This window comes from Neofelis nebulosa, chromosome 16, assembly GCF_028018385.1.
Source record: "Neofelis nebulosa isolate mNeoNeb1 chromosome 16, mNeoNeb1.pri, whole genome shotgun sequence".
Taxonomy (NCBI): domain Eukaryota; kingdom Metazoa; phylum Chordata; class Mammalia; order Carnivora; family Felidae; genus Neofelis; species Neofelis nebulosa.
Genome location: NC_080797.1, coordinates 26,776,890 through 26,798,255, shown reverse-complemented (window position 1 = coordinate 26,798,255; position 21,366 = coordinate 26,776,890). Strand labels below are relative to the sequence as shown.

At 39.5% G+C, this 21,366-nt stretch overlaps 1 protein-coding gene across 8 annotated transcripts in view; it reads left to right on the top strand.

Moving 5' to 3' along the window:
• The window catches only part of HELZ (helicase with zinc finger), a 166,330-nt gene that overhangs the window by 93,421 nt on the left and 51,543 nt on the right, over positions 1-21,366 (top strand). For all 8 annotated transcript variants that reach the window (XM_058702967.1, XM_058702962.1, XM_058702964.1 and 5 more), the window contains 5 exons: positions 12-157; positions 1,589-1,736; positions 6,358-6,541; positions 8,640-8,868; positions 14,811-15,015. In XM_058702967.1, the coding sequence (XP_058558950.1) occupies positions 12-157; positions 1,589-1,736; positions 6,358-6,541; positions 8,640-8,868; positions 14,811-15,015 (912 nt within the window). The remainder of the gene's footprint in view (positions 1-11; positions 158-1,588; positions 1,737-6,357; positions 6,542-8,639; positions 8,869-14,810; positions 15,016-21,366) is intronic.

The window sequence follows — 21,366 nt, the reverse complement described above, 5'->3', positions numbered from 1 at the left end:
GTCTGTTACAGCTCAGTCCTTTTGTTTACAGCGAGTTTGCCAGGGAGAGAAACCTTCATGTGTCATTACTTGATCGACTCTATGAGCATTACCCTGCCGAGTTTCCCTGTAGGATCCTCCTGTGTGAGAATTACCGCTCCCATGAAGCTATCATCAAGTAGGTGTGAACTGCCCCTTCTGTGTCACCCTTCTTCTGGTGTGGTAGAGGAGAACTCAAAATGGCACCGTTACTAGGGACAGTCTATTCCCAGCACAGTTATATGGTGTTCCCAGTGTTGGAAATTATGTTAAATTTTATTTCTGTAACAGAATACCTCAAAAGTCAGCTGCAATTTTTCACAAAGTAGGGGAGTCCTGGAAACTACAACTTTATTTACTTATTTTTCTTTTCTTTTCTTTCTTTTTTTTTTAAATATGAAATTTATTGTCAAATTGGTTTCCATACAATACCCAGTGTTCATTCCAACAGGTGCCCTCCTCAATACCCATCACCCACCCTCCCCTCCTTCCCACCCCCCATCAACCCTCAGTTCTCAGTTTTTAAGAGTCTCTTATTGGAAACTACAACTTTAAATTCTACCAGTTATGATATTTTTCTGTGACTAAATATGTAATACGTATGTAAAACTATGTCATGTAGTAAACAGATATATTGACATACTGATTTGCTTTTATGTCTGGTTATGTTATACAAGGAATCTGTTATAAAAAGGAAGGAAGGAAGGAAAAACCATGAAACTTAGTCATAAAGTTTTTAAAGGTTTTCTATCAAATGTAGTATGCATCTGTAAAACTAAAAATATCATAAGTGACAGCTCAGTGAACAGTCACAGACTGAACACACCCATGTAACCGGCATCCAGATCAAGAAACAGAATATCTGGAAGGCTCCTTTGTGTTCCTTTTCAGTCATTAACCCCACCCAAAACCTCGTGTTTTAAAGTTTAATAAAATCATTTTAGTCAGTGAAAACAATTTTTAGGATTCTCTGAAAACGATAAGATATAAAAGTAAATTTAGACTTGAGTATATCTTTTATCAATGTCCTAAAATGTGATTCTCTTTTTATTATTGCCAGTCATTTTCTTCAGTCAGTAATAAATCAAATACTTGCTATCTTCAGCAGGAAAAAGTATTAATTTTACATTTGAAGACTTGAGTGTCCTTCAATTCTGTGTTTCGGGGTCTATGTGTCTTTGTGTTTGCATGTGTAAGTAAATGAACCATATAAATAAAAATATGTATTAACCAAGAAAATAAACTAGCTTGCAATTTCCTCATAGAGCAAGCTTTTCATCTAGTATTGAACTATTGTCATTTCTGCCTTTTCTTTCTGTATTCTGGCTTCATACCTTGCCAGATCAATTCATTTAGCAATGGTATACCAGGAGCCTACCCTGTTGTTACTGCTGTGGTTACTTTTGGAGAAAATCTGGCCCTCATAAGTGTTAAATTAATTAGGGACATAAAGCAAAATTATTAGAATTGACCGATAATTTTTTTTATGGGTGGAATTAATTTTGATGATAAATTACTATGAATGTATGTATGTATGTATGTATTTATTTTGGTCCTTTTTTTTTTGCAGTTACACCTCTGAGCTCTTCTATGAGGGCAAACTGATGGCCAGTGGAAAGCAACCAGCACACAAGGATTTCTACCCACTAACTTTCTTTACAGCACGAGGGGAAGATGTACAAGAAAAAAATAGCACAGCTTTTTATAATAATGCAGAGGTACCTAAGTTCTTCTGCAGACTGTTAACATTTTCTCAATTACATAGTTTGTTCTTGTTGAGTGTTTAAGATTTGGGGTTGACATCTTATTGTGTGTTATTTGCATGAAAGTGGTATGGGATGTTTATTCTTTCTGTATAACATTGATTTGTTAATGATGAACCCCCTGTGGGAAACAAAGACTGATTTACATTTTGATTACATTTGATTTACATTTCTTTTAAGATTTTATTTTTGAGTAATCTCTATACCCAATGTGGGGCTTAAACTCACAACCCAGAGATCAAGATTGAGACTCACGTACCCCACTGACTGAGCCAGCCAGGCGCCCTTTGATTTACATTTCTTATGACAAAATACAAAATATATGACTTTGTTTAAAAGAAAAGCCAATATTATTTTCATATAATTATTAGTTAGCCATCTCAAATAGACTATGATTATATTTCATAGTACATACTCAGATGAGTCATCGTTATTTTTTATTTATTTTTTAATTTTAGAAAGAGGGTAAGTGCAAGCAGGGCAAAAGGGCAGAGAGAGAGAGAGATTGATTTTATTTTTGAGAGAGAGAGCACGAGCAGGGGAGGAGCAGAGAGAAAGGGAGACAGAATCCAAACAAAGCAGGCTCTGTGCTGTCAGCGCAAAGCCTGACTTGGGGCTCGATCCCACGATTCTGGGATCATGACTTGAGCTGAAGTCAAGAGTCAGATGCTCAACTGACTGAGCTATCCATTTGCTCCTCAAATGAGTTATCATTTTGGGGGTGGCTGGGTGGCTCAATCAGTTAAGCGTCTGACTTAAAAAAAAAATTTTTTTTTAATGTTTATTTATTTTTGAGAGAGAGAGAGAGAGAGAGAGAGAGAGAGAGAGAGAGAGAGAGAGAGAGAGAGATACAGAGCACAAGCCGGGGAAGGGCAGAGAGAGAGGGAGACACAGAATCAGAAGCAGGCTCCAGGCTCTGAGCTGTCAGCACAGAGCCCGAACGCGGGGCTCGAATTCACGAGCCGTGAGATCATGACCTGAGCCAAAGTTGGACACCCAACGGATTGAGTCACCCAGGCACCCCAAAAGCATCTGACTCTTTTTTTTTTTTTTTTTTTTTAAATTTTTTTTTTTCAACGTTTTTTATTTATTTTTGGGACAGAGAGAGACAGAGCATGAACGGGGGAGGGACAGAGAGAGAGGGAGACACAGAATCGGAAACAGGCTCCAGGCTCCGAGCCATCAGCCCAGAGCCTGACGCGGGGCTCGAACTCTCGGACCGCGAGATCGTGGCCTGGCTGAAGTCGGACGCTTAACCGACTGCGCCACCCAGGCGCCCAGCATCTGACTCTTGATAATGGCTCAGGTTGTGATCTCGAGGCTGTGAGACTGAGCCCTGCCTCAGGCTCTGCCTTGAGCTTGGTGCTTGCTTAGGATTCTCTTTCCTCCCCTCTCTGCCCCTCCCTGCCTCGTGTGCCTGCACGCAATCTCTCTTTCAAGATAAATGAATAAACTTAAAAAAATAATAATAATAACAAGTCAGACTTGAATTGCAGAGTCATGTGCTCCAGGATCTCCAGGGAGATCACATAGGCCCCGATGACAGTGTTGCTAAGCTATTAGGTGCTATGTAACTTGTATGGTTCTCTTACAGTTTCTGACTTTTTAGGTGCAGAGAGAATGTGGGTAATATGGTCAGATCAGGCAGCAGACTAAAACCTGGTGAAGACTTTTAGGGCCAGCAGGCCAGGGACCCTTGGGTTAGGTTCTGGTTGTCACGAGGGAGTAGGGTCTTGGACTTCAGGAAACCCAGAGGAGGGCAGATGCTTATTGGTCATTAGAAGAATGGTTTCTGGTCTGTGATCTCCATTTCCCTTTCTTCTGTTGAGTCCCATGCTTTACTCATTTTATTTACACAGAAATGGGTCTTACTATGTAATAGTAATTCATCTTTCCTTTTTTTTTTTTTTTAATTTTTTTTTTCCAACGTTTTTAATTTATTTTTGGGACAGAGAGAGACAGACCATGAACGGGGGAGGGGCAGAGAGAGAGGGAGACACAGAATCGGAAACAGGCTCCAGGCTCCGAGCCATCAGCCCAGAGCCTGACGCGGGGCTCGAACTCACGGACCGCGAGATCGTGACCTGGCTGAAGTCGGACGCTTAACCGACTGCGCCACCCAGGCGCCCCTCATCTTTCCTTTTAAAAATTGATCATAGGTCTATAGTTAGAAGTCAGTACAAGAAAGTCAACTGCTGTTAACTGTTCAGTATAGGCCTTCTGCAGCATGGAGCTGTGGCAAATGGGATCTGATGGTCACCAGCTCCAAAACCGCCTAGAATAGCTTTTTCACACCAGGGAGCTCGATAGAGGAGATGGGAACTGCCCCTCAGCTGCTAAGACAGCCTTTTCTGTGACACGGAGCTGTGGGGGGCTGGGTGCAGTCCCTTGCTTGAATGCCCTGGCCTCCCTCTTAGTGTCTGTAGACTTTGTTGAATAAATGCTTCTCAATTAATTTCTTATAAACTCGTTAATCAGTCTCCAGAGACTATGAATGATTGTCTGCTAATTTTGACCAGCTTAACAGCTGTCTGTCTGGGATAGAAGTTTCCCCAGCTCCTCATATCACCATTCCAAGTCTGTGTATTTTGACTGCAGTTTTATGCATCGCTTCACAGAGGGATGAAGTGGGGAAATGGTTCTGTATCGCTCAGTGGTAGGAACTCTGTGTATGTGTTTGGGGTTGGCGGTGGGTGGTAGACGTGTCTCCGCAGCTTTCATCTACCCCCGTATTTAACCAAATGGGTAAACCTAGGTTTTTCTTATTCCTTATTGCGGTAGACTCCGGCCTGCCTTTCTTATTCCTTGTAGTGAGTCTAGTCTAGGTCTTCAGTCTGGTTTACTTTTCAGAAACCTTGGACCATCTGCACATCTGAAGCACTTGCCATTAAATCGTTGTCACAATGGGAGACTCTAGTCTCAATCTCTGGCATCCATTGACTTTGTATGTGGCAGTGTGGACTGCCTCCTGGCCGATAACCCTCAAGTTCTTGAGTAAAAACTGTCAAATTTTATTTGGCATATTTAACATTGTAAATTTAAATAGATATTATTACCAAATAGTAAATAAATAATGTATTTAAAAGGCAATTAAAAAACTTTCTTCTCTATGCCCCTAGAGTCTTGCCTGACCCTCTGTTGAGCTTACCATTTACGTACGCATGTACATGCGTGCACACGCATATATATATATATGGATATATATATGGATATATATATATATATCCATATATATATATATATATCCATATATGTATGGATATATGTATGATATTTTTTTAAGAGTCTGTTTTCTAAATATACAATAATCTCTTGCAGGCAGGGAACATGTTTTATTAATCATGGTATCTCCCCCTTTGCCAAGCATTGAATGCGTTTGATCAATTTGTTGTATTAAAATACATTGAATTACGGGGCGCCTGGGTGGCTCAGTCGGTTAAGCGGCTGACTTCAGCTCAGGACACGATCTCGCAGTCCGTGAGTTTGAGCCCCGCATCAGGCTCTGGGCTGATGGCTCAGAGCCTGGAGCCTGCTTCCGATTCTGTGTCTCCCTCTCTCTCTGCCCCTCCCCCGTTAATGCTCTGTCTCTCTCTGTCTCAAAAATAAATAAAACATTAAAAAAAAAGTTAAAAAAAAAAATACATTGAATTACACTAAAAATCATACTAATAATCCAGTAAGTAGAGTCCAGAAAATTCAGTTGAGTAAAATGTGGTATTACTTTATTGCAAGGTTAAGGAAATGGCTTGGGCAAACTTGTACTACTGGAAGGCAGTGAGTTGTCAAAGTGTCTCTTCAATCCAGATTTGTCTTAGTCCCAACTGTGGTTTGATGTTAGCTGTTGGCTGCTTTGCTTAGTCGTATCAGTGGGGGAAGGGGACAGTGCTAGGTCTTGTACTGCTGAGAATTAATGGTGGTGCTGACTCTAGGAATCTTCTGGTTGGCTGTTAATTTCACTGACCTGACCTGGAGTGAATGGACTGAGAAATACCGGGACTTGGTTCTCTGATTCCCTAGATGGGTTGCTAGTTTCATGGCCCTATCCCTGTCCTCCTGTTTACATAGGAAATAGAACCTGTCCCCATTTAAGAATGGAGGCTAAGAGCACCTGGGTGGCTCAGTTGGTTAAGCGTCCAGCTCTTGATTTCGGCTCAGGTCATGATCTCACAGTTCATAGGATTGAGCCCCGCGTTGGGCTCTGCACTGACAGTGCGGAGCCTGCTTGGGATTCTCCCTCTCCTTGTCTCTGTGCCCTCACTCTTTCTCTCTCGCCAAATAAATAAAAAATGAACCTAAAAAAAAAAAAAAAGAATGGAGGCTGAAGGGTGAGGGTCACGTATCCATTACATTGTCTCTGATATTCATGTTTTCACTGGGTGCATTATTGTAGAATTTTACTGTTTGAAATGTACATAAAAATTTTCTGTGTTCGTATCAGCAAAGCATTACTCCTGTTTAGAGGTAGTTTTTAAATGACATTCGCTAAAATGGCATCCTTTATACACGTGTTTCAGTTACTGTATTTTTTCCTCCAAACACTTCATAGCTTTAGATGCATCTGTGTGTTTCTTTAAAGGTCTTCGAAGTGGTGGAACGTGTGGAAGAGTTGAGACGGAAGTGGCCGGTAGCATGGGGGAAGTTGGATGATGGCAGTATTGGCGTGGTGACTCCGTATGCTGATCAAGTGTTTAGGATACGTGCCGAACTTCGGAAAAAGAGATTATCTGATGTTAATGTGGAAAGGGTGCTAAATGTTCAAGGTAAGGATTAATCAAAATGAATTAAGTTATTCAGATGCTTAAATCCCAAAGTGTGTACACATTTGATTTTTAATCCCCAAGATCTCTTTTCTGGACAAGCAACTGTCTTTATTTCATACCGAGTTCTTTAATGCCAAATTTGACAGTTAAAGGTCCAGCTCGTTTACATGTTTATTACATTTTCATATCCAAATAAAAGAAGTAGGAACAAATGGAATTTCCAGTGGCCATACTTGGGTGAATGCCACCCACTATATCTGTATGTGATAGTCACAGTCACAGGAGTGTATGGCACCTACTGTCTTTATACTGTAGCGGAGGACTGATTTGTTCGTAAAGATTTTTGAAAACGTGTACCCATCAAGCACATTCTGTGTAAATCCATTTTTAAAGGCACAGGCTTTTTGTTTTTTTGTGAACATTTATTTATTTTTGAGAGAAAGAGACAGAGGATGAGCAGGAGAGGGACCGAGAGAGGGAAACACAGAATCTGAAGCCGGCCCCAGGCTCTGAACTGTCAGAACAGACCACCGTGGGGCTTGAACTCACGAGTGGTGAGATCATGACCTGAGCTGAAGTCGGATGCTTTACTGTCTGAGCCACCCGGGCACCCCAAGGCACAGTTTGTTTTTATCCGTAGACTTTCCTAAATGAATAGTTACCAGCAGCTCATTTAAATTGTCTTCATGTAATCAGTTGCTGTAGGGTTTCTGCTTTGAAATATACGAAGCAGTAGTATCAGATGAGTGCTGGAAAAGGTCAGTACAATCACAGTTTTAGGTTTCATGGGAATAACAGTTTTTAGAGTATAGGGACAAAATAGCTCCACTATACCATGTGTTGTCCAAATCCCACAGAATTTGGGTGTGCATTTAGAAGGAATATTACCAGTAAGCTAGGATGCACCCAGAGGAGACTTAGGATAGGTCATGGTCTAAAAACTGCCACTTAGGAGTCAGAAATGGTTGAAAGAACTAGGGTTGTTTGGCCCAGAGAAGAGAAGAGTACAGATTGGTATTAAATCTGTATTCGGAGATTTGGAGATTTGTCGCAATGAGGGAATAGATGCGTCCCTATAAGAAAGAGCATAATAAAAAATGCTGTGCAAACTAGACTCGACAGGGCTTCCTTATGGCATCAGCTGTGTCTGCCTTGGTCTGTGAGAGGCTAGATGACCCCGCTTCAAAGAACGGTCCTTGTACTGAATGGCACCTTCGATGAGATCATCACTAAGGCTGACTCCAGCAATAATATTTTATTAAATTTCAATAAAATTTACCATTTGAACCATGTTTTATGTGTTCATTCTGAAAGTGTCTCTCCAGTTTAAAAATACATAAAATGCCACAGTTCATTGCTATTAAGTACATTCACATTGTTGTGAATGGCATCCGTGCCGTCGTCTCCAGAACTCTTCTCATCTTGTAAAACTGAAATTCTGGCCCATTTCCTTCTCCCTATTCTACCTCCCTCCTCCCTCGAGCCCCTGGCAACCATCATTCCACTTTGTCTATGAATTTGACTACACCAGGTACCTTCTATAAGTGTGGCCATATGGTATTTGGCTTTTTGTGACCGGCCTGTTTCATTTAGCGTCGTGTCTTCAGGGTTCATCCATGTTGGAGCATGTGTCAGAATTCCCGCCCTTTTTAAGGCTGAATATAATGTTTCATGGTCCGTATATACTACGTTTTGTTTATCCATTCGTCTGTCGCCGGACGCCTGAGTTGCTGCTACCTTTTGCCCCTGTGACTAATGCTGTTAGGAGATATCTCTTCGAGATCCTGCTTTCAGTTCTTTTGGGTATATACCCAGAAGAGGAGTTGTTGGATCATATGTCAATTCTATGTTTAATTTTAATTCTGTGTTTTAATTTTATGTTTAATTTTTTTTTAGGCGCTGCCGTACTGGTTTCCGTAGTGTTTTACATCCCATTTTACATTCTCACCTGCAGGACACGAGAGTTCCAATTTTTCCACATCCTCACCGACACCTGTTATTTAGCAATAACGTTTAAAAACTAAAATGCTTTTATTATATCAGTGGCTCAAAATAACAATCTTAAGCGTCTTATTTATTTATTTTTTATTTTTTATAGGAAAGCAGTTCAGAGTTTTGTTTCTTAGCACAGTACGTACAAGGCATACTTGTAAACACAAACAGACACCAATTAAAAAGAAAGAGCAACTGCTGGAAGATTCCACAGAGGATTTAGATTATGGTTTTTTATCTAACTACAAGCTTCTCAATACTGCCATCACAAGAGCACAATCTCTGGTTGCTGTGGTGGGTGATCCCATCGCCCTGTGCTCTATTGGAAGATGCAGGTAATTATGTGTTCCTGATTAAGACATTAAAGGGGGAAATGTAGAGTGATTTGCATACCTATGTGTACATTTATTTATCTGACCTCTTGGCTAATTAAAATCAAGTTCAGTCTTACCTCATACCCAGTGGGAATACAAACATATCTTGTTCTGGGTCTATTCAATGTACTCATAATTACGTATTCGTTCATTTAGTCGTCATTCGGCAGATATTTCCTGAGCGCCTAGTATGTTCTAAGCACTCTTCTAGCCACTGAGGATTCAGTGAACGAAATGAATAAAAATCTTTGCTTTTATGGGGCTTACATTTCATTAGGGAGGAGAGGAAGACTGAGAATAATGTAAGAATACCATGTCGTTTTTTACATGGTAAGTTCGGTGGAAGAAAAATAGAACGTTAAGAGAAATCAGAAGGGTGCGGTGGGCTGGGTTGTGATTGTACACAGCATGGTCAGAAGCACCCCTCACTGAGAAGCTGACTTTGAAGTGAAGGAGTGAGCTCTGTGGGATATCTGGGGTGAAAATGCCCCAGGAAGAGGGAGCAGCTTGTGCAAGGGTCCTGAGATGGTTTTGTGTATGTATGTATCTTTGATGGAAACTGAATTTTATATCATTGCTACTTCATTTTTTTCCCTTCGTTATTGTGTTAGCTTTTTTTGATGATTTTCCTTCTCTACTTATTTTCTCTCGGGCCTTCTAAGAGTTCTTTGTGTCTGGTTAATCCAGGGGATCTTAAAATTAGAGGGGTTAGGAGTGGTTATAACTTGTTTCTAGATAGTGTTGCTAGTAGTCCTTAGCTTATAGTCATAAGGAACTATTTCTACTAAAACTAAAAGTTAGATACCAGTTAATAGGAATTTTAACTGTTTGAAGCTGGTAATAGAAGACTTTTGTCATTGTAGTATTGAAAATTATGTTACTATTAACAAACAGTTGAACAGAAATTAATATATACTTTATGAAAAAGAAATACACTAGGGATTATTTAAAGTTGTGTAAGTACTCTAGGATCTGTCACAGTGAGTTCAGACAATAGAGATATAGACAGTGCTGATTATGCCCTGGGTCATTATTTCTCTTTGATACGTTAGAATTAAAGTAGACAGAGCTGTTAGGCAGTGGCCTTTTTAAACCAACTTTTCTATTGCGATATAGACATGGCAGCATTTTATTGTCTGTTTTCCTGTTTCAGCAAACAGGAAAGAACAAAAAGCATTCTCTATAGGAAGGGAGACCATTGGGACCTTTAATCATGATCATGATCATAATCATAATCATAATCATCATGTGCATGTATTCAAGTTTAAGACTTCCAAAGAAGTTAATATACTTTATAGGGGAAAGCTATTAACAAAGGAATCGAGTAGTTTTAATTTATGGTTAGGTTATAAAGAATAACCTTTTATTTTACAAAAAGGCACAAAACTTGAATGGTCCATGACTTACTTATGCATAGCTAAACAGTCTTGTTGTAAAGTATCTTTAATTTCATATTTAAAAATTTGATTGACATCCATTTTTAACCACTAAAAAGCTGGAGAAGGGAATATATGAATTCCAAGTTACAAGTGAATAAACTGGGTATAATAATTTGACTTCTTTCCTGAGAATTTTAGTTACTTTATAATTTGTTGAAAGCGTATTTGGCTAGAATATTGCTGTGATATTTTACCATTTTTGTTTATATTTATCATTTGAAAAATGTGAAAAAATCACATACAGTTTGATTGGAATTTAATAGATTAAAATACATAAAATAAGGTAACATGTATTTAAGAAAACACTGTGTTGGGGGAATAAATAGGTATAAAAATAGTCATGAGCCAAACTTGTTTTGGGCTGTCTTTATAAATACCTCCAAACCTTTACCAGTGTGAGTGTTATTTTTTTAAAGCCATTATCCATTTCTGTAGAGTTGTATTATGCTGTGAATTGCATGACATCAGCATTTTTCACCCCTTCTCTGACATAAATTGTTATTTTCTCAGAGCAGATAGGTAAATAATTCTTTCTGAGGCCAAGCTGTCAGAATAATCTAGGGCTAGATGGTTTTTAACTTGAAGCCAGGCCTTCTGGTTGCTTATTTCTTACCACTCAACTGGAGTGTATTAAGGACTGTAAATTCTTTGTAAGCTAGGCAAAATATTTTCAGAGAGGTTAAGTATATTGTTTAGGGAGACAAAAATCATGTGGCTTAATTTGGACTGCTGATTATCTGTGTTGTTTGGACAGTTTAATCACGGTTCTAGTCCAAGAGCTAATAGTTGAAGTGTATGGGTATTTGAGCTTTAATCTTTCTAATTTCATTAGAAATTAATTTAATCTCACAATACAAGTAAACTTGGAGGACATAGATGATTCTTAGGTTCTATGACCACAGAGGAGTGAATTCTTTGTAGTTTATGTTAATCAGGACTTCCTTCCCCCACCCCGTCCCACTCAGTATTTGTGAAAAACTAATGATATTTCCAAATATTGATTAAGCTTCCAAGGAATGATTATTGCGTGTAGTATACGAGTTTAGAAGGCAACCATTATATAATCTTTTTTGTTGTATTTTTATTTTTGTTTAATTATTAACAAATTTTTTTTAATGTTTATTTTTGAGAGAGAGAGAGCACGAGCAGGGGAGAGACAGGGAGAGAGAATTCAAAGCAGGCTCCGCACTGTCAGCACAAAGCCCGATTTGGGGCTTGAACCCACGAACCATGAGATCATGACCTGAGTTGAAATCTGAGGCTCAACCGACTGAGCCACCCCAGTGCCCTTTTTGTTGTATTTTTAAATAGAGTTTCTCTATTAACCTGAAATGAAGGTAGTGAACTACCCTTTCCCCAACTCGCCAAACCAATGAGCATTAATATAGTAGCTGCTGTTTATTGACAGCTTTCTCTTGCCAGGTGCTAGGTTAAGTGCTTTGCACACTTAGCCTTGTTCAGTCATCCCAGCAACCCTGCGATGTGGGAATTTTATTTGCATTTTAAATGGGCTGCCTGATTCAGAGTTTAAATTACTGCCCAAGGTCGTATAGCTGTTAAATGGTTCACTCAAACAGATGTCGCATTGACTTCAAAACCCAAGCTCTTCTTGGTGGGTTACCCTGCCTTTCCCAGAAAGTGATGAATATGCTTGTATAAATCTACACTGAGTGGGGAGAGCCAGAGAAGATTTGTACATTTCTCCAAACCGTGGTGTTCAGAGAAGGTCTTCCTTTGAACCAAATTACTTCGTTAACAAATTCCATTTACTCAGTGAGATGGAAACATATTTCATATGTATGTAGAGATGTTTGTACACGTGCATGTACACATACTGTATAACCTGAGGATATCAAGTGGTTTTTCAGTGTTTTTTTTTTTTTTTATCAGTGATCCTAGAAGCAAAGTTAGCATAAAAAACAAAACCATACTTTGTTCATGCAGTGATTAAAGTAAGGTTTTGTTCTTTGAAATACTTGTAATTGTATTACAATGTAGAGACATACTTGGGTTTTCTAACCCGAATTGTTAATAATATGTGAAAATTTTAGGGAGGCGCCTAAGAATCAGTGGGATCTGTAAATAACAAGAGCCTCTATCTTCCTTCTGAGAGTAGTTGGAAGTTCTCAGGTGATCTTTCACTTAGGTGTTCATACATCCATACTTCGTATTTTACTAAAGTATTGGGAGTTCAAGGGCTGTGTCAGTAGTCTTTGAAAGAGCCTTCATGAAGACGGGAAAGGAAACTTTTTAACTTTAAGAGTTTTTGAAGGAAGAAATACTCTCAAAGTTTAAAAGTGAGAAACTGAAGGAAGTATAAATTCTATTGGTTCCCTGTTTTACACATGAGGAACCTGAGCTACAAAGAGATTAAGTTATTTGATTGCCTGACTTTACACAGCTACTGAATGACAGAGCCGTGACTGAAACCCCAGCTGTCTAGCTCTGGAATCCATGCGCTTGACCACTTTGCCATGTCAGTCAAAGGATGAGTGAGATTTAAAATGGAGATTTCAGGCTGCTTTTGGAGCTGCTTTGACTTGATTAGCTTATTGTAAGTGTTTAGGATTCTGAAATGGTATCCTTTAGCTCTCAGACTGTTTCTTTGAGATCTCTGGGATCTTGTAGGCAAAGACTCACCGAGCTACTAGTTTCTTGTGAACTGTGGGGTTATTTGAAGGTTCTGCTCAACTCAGTGTTAATTCAGCTCCTGTTCAGTGCAGTTGAGGTCAGTGACAGTGGTCAAGGAACAGGGTATGGAGTTTAAAAAGGAGCTGAAACATAGAGCGAGTTCTAGCATCTTGGGTACATAAGCTGGAAATGGCGATTGTTATAAAAAATTGGTATTAAAAACTGAGAGCAAAAGCCAATCCATTCACTCCTTGTTTTGCTCCGTCTTGAATTGCAACCCAAAACGAAATGCCATTTTATGAAACGGATACTTTATCAATTAGATCAGAGAAACTTCTTTTGAATGTAGCATGTAGAATCATGTTGAAAGTATTCATAGAGTTGAATATTGTGGCTTTTTAAATCGAAAGGGTGGGAAAGTTTATGGATTTTAGCTCCTGGGATTTTAGGTCCTGAGTGCTATATGGAAGATCCTTCCTTAGCTATTAGACTGTGAGAAAAAACCCCTCTGATTCCTTCCGAAGTGTTCTTAGGAATAAAAATAAAGGGTAGCTTTTGGTTTGCATTTCTTAGCAACACATACTTCCTGCCAATGAATGACTGTCTTTTAACCTTTATGTCTTACAGTCAAAAATACATACTTCATATTTTGTGGTACTTGTAGTTTTTCTGTTGTTGGCATGTAGGCCTGAAATTTTTCTGGACCCATTTCTTACACTTACCTTTAAAAAAGTAGAAAGGACATATGTAAGAGAAACATAGTCCAGAATTAAACTCTGCAAAGTTTTGTGAATATATTAATAACCCACTTCCCGTTCACATACTGACTTTTATCATATAAGCCTTTTCATCTGTGCTTCTTGAAGCCATCGTGATTACTTCTGTCCACAAGGATACCAACTTGGGAAGAAACCATATCATATATCTTTCATAGCATAATAACACATTATTTGAACCTCATATTAAAGATAGGTATGCATATTTATAGTCATTTAAAATTTAAAAATTATGTTGTCTTTGGTAATATGTATTTATTATTTTTAATATTCAGAGATCAGATTGCAAACCTGTAGGAAAATAGTTATACAGTTGCAACAAGTTTTGAATGTATTTTTCTCCTTTAGTATTTATTAATGTGATTCGGAAATGAATAATCAATATTAAAATTAGCATTCCAACTTCCTGTATTTTTCATACTTGATTTAACTCTCGTAGTCAATGTTGTAAGTTGTACTTGTGACAAGCATCCGTTGAGTATGAGAAAAATATAGGAATAGCTAGTTATTTCTTAAGAATCTTCATGAGGAATATCTACTTTGTGGCTCAGGTTTATGTCCTGAGTTGGCTTTTCTTAGTCATCCAACACCAGGCTACTTTGTCCACATAATTCAAATTAGTCTAATTTATGTATGTGTCTGAATTTGTGTATGTATATAATGTATGACTATGTCTAGAAGTAAAATCTGCTCATCTGTAAAATGAGCTGGCATCAGTTTTGAAATCCCTAGTTATTATGTGGATAACAAGACTGTCATTTTGGATTAGTGTGGATAATTGAGCATTGACCACATTACTTGCATTGATCGGCCAAAATTAATTGGGAGCATAATTTGTATTTTCCACGATATTAGACATGACTGTAGTTTTGCAATCAAACTTCTGGAGTCTTGTGATCTGGTGGAAAGATTATACCTGAATCATAGCCAGATGAACGTTGGATCTGAGGATTTGGGGTGGGAAGAGGGAATTTGAAGCTCTCTTTAGTTGCTTATGTTCATTTCTGTGATCTCATCCACTGAAATTGTAAAATGATCTTGTAAATCTTTTCTGTAGGAAATTTTGGGAGCGGTTTATTGCCCTGTGTCATGAAAATAATAGCCTACACGGAATCACTTTTGAACAGATCAAAGCTCAGCTAGAGGCTTTAGAACTAAAGAAGACATATGTGTTGAATCCACTGGCACCTGAATTTATCCCCCGGGCTCTAAGACTGCAGCATTCAGGAAATACCAACAAACTGCAGCAGTCACCCCCCAAGGTAAAGCCTGTTAATGGACTTGAAGAGGTTAAAGGGAGAGAACAGCACAGAAGGGTAAAGGTTTGTTGGGCTGCAAGTTACTTCAAGTATTGGAAACGAAGGTTATATTTGGTAGCAAGTAGTTTCTGCAAGGAACTTGTCTAGTTTGGACACGTAAGTGAACATGTGGCAGTTAGCCGTGCTTAATGTCATAGTGCTTCTCAAAAAGTTTTCAAGAACTTCATTGCTTCTGGAGTCCTGTGCATAATACAGCCTCCCGGTCCTCCCTGCTGATAGGCTGATTTTAGTAAGATGTGAATAAAACAAAGCAGTTTAAAGGACTATCTCGCGCATTAAAAGCATGCCCTTAGGGCATATTATTTATGAGGAATAATATTATATAACATTGTTTGTAGAAAGCAAATAGTTCTAATCCTCTGTTGGTGACCAGTTCAAGTGGTATTTGACACAGTGAGAAGATTTGGTTGGCTTCTTGAAGATTACTTTAACTGATCTGCTGACCCGTATTGTTGTGTAAGAAGTAGTCCATCAGAGGGAATGGAGGTGGGTCAGCCAGGGCCATTTCTACTTTTGAACCATAGCTATTTTGGGCAGAGACAGCTGGTTTATTTGCTACAGTGCCTGAAAAAAAATGCTTGCACTTACCATAGAAAAGAAAGTTATGAGAATGGCACGTTTAGTATTTGTTCTGTTGTTTTGCTATATTTACAGTCATCGGCATGGTATTAAATTTATTGACATGAATTAAAAGAACATGTCAGTTTGGGGCTTCATTTTATTTTATTTTATTTATTTATTTTTTTTCAACGTTTTTTATTTATTTTTGGGACAGAGAGAGACAGAGCATGAACGGGGGAGGGGCAGAGAGAGAGGGAGACACAGAATCGGAAACAGGCTCCAGGCTCCGAGCCATCAGCCCAGAGCCCGACGTGGGGCTCGAACTCACGGACCGCGAGATCGTGACCTGGCTGAAGTCGGACGCTTAACCGACTGCGCCACCCAGGCGCCCCTGGGGCTTCATTTTAAAAGCGTAAAACCTTGGGGCGCCTGGGTGGCTCAGTCATTTAAGCATCTGACTCTTGATTTCGGCTCAGGTCATGATTTCACGGCTTGTGAGTTTTAGCACAGAAACTGCTTGGGATTCTCTCTCCTCTCTCTGCCCCTCCTCCTGCTCCCACTCACATGTGTGCTCTCTCTCAAATAAATAAACTTAAAAAAAATTAAAAAGTAAATCCTAATGTAAACAGTAATTAAGTAAACAATAGTTAATGTTTTAATATCTTGAAACTCTCTTGGTTAAGTAGGTATTAAGCTGAGAAGAGAACTTCTGTGTTACTATACTTTGATTATTATTAGTTTAATGAAAATGGACCTATGGTGCAATAATGCTTTAGCGATTTGGGATTTCCAGGGGATTAAGCATTTCGCATAAATGAATCTTCTAGGTTTCTAAAGCTTAAACTATAATAAATTAATAATCAACTTATTTATCAAATAGTTAAGTTTCTTCTGCGTGCCAGCTGGTATGTTCAGTACTGGAGAAGCATAGATAAGCACATAAGCCCCCGAGTCCTCTTGGAGAAGACGTTGGAGGGTAGTGGTCAGAGGAGAGAGGTAGATTCAAGGCATTTCACACCACAGAGATCTTGTTTTTAGGAATCCACCCGAGTGGATGGGGGTAGTGCTCCACTGGGGAGAGATTTCAAGAACTAGAATATAAGTTCCATTAAGGCAGAGATTTTTGCCTGTATTATTTACTGCTCTAGCCTCTGTGCCTGCAACAACATCTGGCTCCTCATAGGTGGCTTATAAGTATTTTTTGGATGAATTAATAAAGCTTAAGAAAGAGCTGATAGAAAAGACCAGAGGTATGAGAGAACAGGTTCTATAGGGACCAGCAAGGAGTATAGGGTGTGTGGGGAGTAGGGAACCCAGGTCAAAACTTTTACATTTTACTGTTTTGTTTTGTTTTTTTTCTTTTTCTTTTTAATTAAAACATTGCAAAATCATTATACCCTTTGCACATTCCTAACTACAGTAGAGTAAACTCTTCTTACTGACTTGGGAATGTAGGAATCAACTTATGTACGGCAGGTGCAGCTAAACTGAAGCCATGGAGCCGCATGTGTATGGACCCTAAGCAAGACCCTGCAGTTTGCTTTTTGTTTTCGTTTGAAAGGTGAAGAAAATATATGTTTATTCCACTTGCTCTTCTAAAACCATAAACTCCCTGAAGACAAAAATCCTGTTCTGTATACTTTTTATGGCCCCTAGTGCCTACCCCACTCTTTGCATATAGTGGGTGCTCAGTACGTATCTGAGAAATCAATCATGGTTATGATGCATCCAGTAGAGTGTAGCATGGCTTCTTTGTTATAATTGAGAGGATTGTGTAATTAAAGGCCAAAGCAGCCATCTTCCTGGTGTTTCTTTTTCTTTCTTTCTTTCTTTCTTTCTTTCTTTCTTTCTTTCTTTCTTTCTTTCTTTCTTTCTTTCTTTTTCTTTCTTTTTAACTTTTTAGAAAATACTCTTCACTGATCCAACAGATACCATCTGTTGTTTCCTTTCTTTTCCCTTTCTTTCTTTCTTTCTTTCTTTCTTTCTTTCTTTCTTTCTTTCTTTCTTTCTTTCTTTCTTTTAAATGCTTATTTACTTATTTTGAGAGAGGGGGAGATCTTGAGTGGGGGAGATACAGAGAGAGAGGGAGAGAGAATCGGGGCAGGGCTCAACGCAGGGCTCCATCCCATGAACCGAGAGATCATGACCTTAGCTGAAACCAAGAGTCGGATGCTCAACCGACTGAGCCACGCAGGTGCCCCAGTTAGCAACTTAATCTTAATCATGTCTCATCTACAGACCACCCTGCCCTCTGCCAGATATGCACACTGAAAAATTTTGAAACAAATCCCGGATATTTTGTATCATGTGCTAGAGCCTTTGGATGAAGTGGGGTTTATTGCCAGAAAAGAATACTATTTCTGAAAATGTGATACTGAACCGTACAATTTCTCCTAGAGTTTTCCTTACTGTTTAACTTGTAACACAATTCTGTGCATAAGAAATATTGGGGCGCCTGGGTGGCGCAGTCGGTTAAGCGTCCGACTTCAGCCAGGTCACGATCTCACGGTCCGTGAGTTCGAGCCCCGCGTCAGGCTCTGGGCTGATGGCTCGGAGCCTGGAGCCTGTTTCCGATTCTGTGTCTCCCTCTCTCTCTGCCCCTCCCCCGTTCATGCTCTGTCTCTCTCTGTCCCAAAAATAAATAAAAAAAAAAAAAATAAAAACGTTGAAAAAAAAAAAAAAAGAAATATTAAAAATTAGTATTGTTAATGTTAGACTACAATTTAAACCCCAATGAGATTTCTTGTGGATAAAAGCGTTCGAAGACTGGACGACAGTTAAAAGTACTTTATGACCTGCTTGCTCTGGGCTGTGTTTGGCAACAAAACACCCTGTGCCGTTTAGCAGTCATATAACTTTATTCTCTGAACAGGTCACTTCTGTGATGGTGTTAGCGAAGGTACAGAATGTTAGGGGGTCCAGGAGCTGGTGGTCCTGGTTGGCCCGCCATTGCCTCATTTTCTGCAAGCATCATTTATAACAAAGGGCCTGTTTTGTGGGCACCTGCAGGATTAGCATGTAGAAAAGCCATTTGCCTGTCTTCATTCTGCTTCCTCCTAGGGCATTTGCTGGGAGCAACATTTGGAAGCTTTGCTAACATGGAACAAACTCATTTACACACATTACACACTATAGAGACTGGTCAGAGGATAGATAATATTCAGAAGTGGATTCTCTGGAAAGACTGTAGTATTATCTTGTAGCATTTAGTTTGTGAGTTGTCTTCATCATCTGTCTCCTGCTGCTTGTGTTGTGTCTTACTGTCCAGACATCAGAAAACGTGTCTGTCTTTGTCCTTTGGTAGCCTCAGTGCCCAGCTAGAGGTGGACAGGTGTTGGGCCTCGTTAACATTTGTTGAATGAGTAAATGGAAAACAAAGAATGAGTGAAAAAATAAATATTTGAAGAAACAAATAGTGGAGTAAGAAAAATAGTCCTTACAAAATATGTGATATGGGGCACCTTTTTGGCTCAGTTGGTTCAATGTCTCACTCTTGGTTTTGGCTCAGGTCATGATCCCAGGGTCGTAGGATTGCGCCCCACATGAGACTCCGCACTGAGCATGAACGAAACCCACCTAAGATTCTCTCTGTCTCCCTCTGCCCCTTTCCCCCGCTTGCGTGTGCTTTCACTCACTTGCTCTCTCTCCCCCCGCCTTCACCCTTTCACTCTGTCTCTCAAATTAAAAAAGAAAGGTGTTATGAACTATATTTGCTTATAAAAATACCTTTGGTATTCTACCAAAGGTGTACATCCTTTCTGAGATTTATTAGCAAACTTTGGGATTTGTCACTATGGAATGACTTTTATGCATAGCGCTAGCTTACGGCTACGTTATTATTTTGTTTATAAGCTACCAAACGCTGTATGATTTTGTATGGACCAAGTACACTTACTGCTCCACAGCTGCATGCTAAGCGCAAGCATCCTGGAAAAGTGTTTCCTATATTGAACTGTACAGCGTGCTGAATTACGCTTATAGAAGTGCCATATTTTCGCATGTTAGGTCCCAAGTTGCTTTTCGGTTTAGCATATCCTACAACCCAGAGGGTTGATGTCATTGTCTGGCATGCTTCCAGCTTTACAGTATTGGATTACCCTAGACTGTGATTACTCTTTGGATTGGTTTCCTATTGTTGCTGCAATCAATTGGGACAAACATAGTGACAAACAACACAAATTTATTATCTCATGTTTCTTTGGGCCAGACGTCCGGGTTGCCTTGGTTGGTTTGTCAGCTTTGGGTTTCACAAGGCCTGAATCAGGGTGTTGGCTGACTGGCCTCCTCTCTGGAGGCTTGGGAGGAATCTGCTTTTGAGTTCATGCAGAATCCAGTTTCCTGTGGTCGCAGGATCGACATCCTTGTTTTCCTTGACTGCTGTCAGCGGGTAGCGTTCTTAGCTTCTGGAGGCTTCTCTTCCATTATTGCATTTGACCTTTATGTCTTAGAACCACCAACAGTACAGTGAATCCTTCTCTCCCATGGAGTGTCTGACTTCCTCTTTTGCCACATCTGTTTGACTCCAGCTGGGGTAACTTTTCTGCTTTTAGGGCTCATGTGATTAGAGTAGGTCACCCAGCTAATCCAGGATAATCTCTTTATTTTAAACACAACTTTGATTATATCTTGCAGAGTCCCTTTTGCCACATAACATGACATAGTCACAGATTCCAGGGATCAGGGTGTGGACATCTTTCAGGGGCTGTTCTTCGTACCATAGTCTGACCACATCACTGTTATTCTCCTCATTCTGCACGATTGCCTCTGGTTGACGGCTCGTTAGAGGCTAAGAAATCTAAAGAGTTTGCTGCCCTCTTGGAACGCTCTTATCTTCTGTCCGTGTCACTGGCTCTCCTTTCTTCCGTCAGTGTATGTGTCCCGGCCGCTCTGGTCACTTCTGATTACTTCTGCTTCTCATCTTCCCACCCACTTCTGGTGTCTCTGCCCTCTACCATTGTCACCGTTTCACTCTTTCTTCTTGTGCCCTGCTTTCCTTACCACTTCTCTGTTCCTCAGAAGTTTGTTTTTTATAGCTAGTGCCAATCACTGGGAACAGTCTCTTCTGGTTAATGGACCAACTGCGATTCATTTTTGGCTATTTTTTCTGACTTTTTAAGAGTTGGAGCTTCGTTGCCCTTGCCTGCTCACGGCTAACCTAACTGACCACATGCCTTTGATGTTTAGCGCCGACCTGAGTGTGTGACCTTGCTGACAGGGACGTAAATGAAGCATCACTGTACTTTCGGTTTGGTCAAGAATAAATCTTTCTTTCTGCTGTAGATATCATCCCCTCCCTCCCTGTAATTTTCAGATATTATGTACAAACAAAGATTTGTGTGTGTCTAAGGGTAAGTTGTGTAATGTGCTACTTGTATTGTATCATGGCTTTGTGTTAACATTTAGCCAATAGAAAGAGAGAGACATTTTTTGAAGTCCAGAAATTCAGAACCATTGTCTCTTAAAATATTGTTTCAGTGCTAAAGTCATCCCATTTAATGGTATATGAATCTGACATTGTTTATTTAATAACTCTTCATTTGATGAACATTGAGGTTGTTAACATTTAACACATGTATAAACAATGCTGTGATGAACATCTGTGCCCAAGTCCATCATTAGTTCATTTCGATTAATTCCTGGAAGTGTAATTATTGGGTTAAAGTGTACGTACATTTTTGATGCTTTCAATAGTATTGCCAAATTGCTTTCTAGAAAGTGCGTACGTTTTTCTTT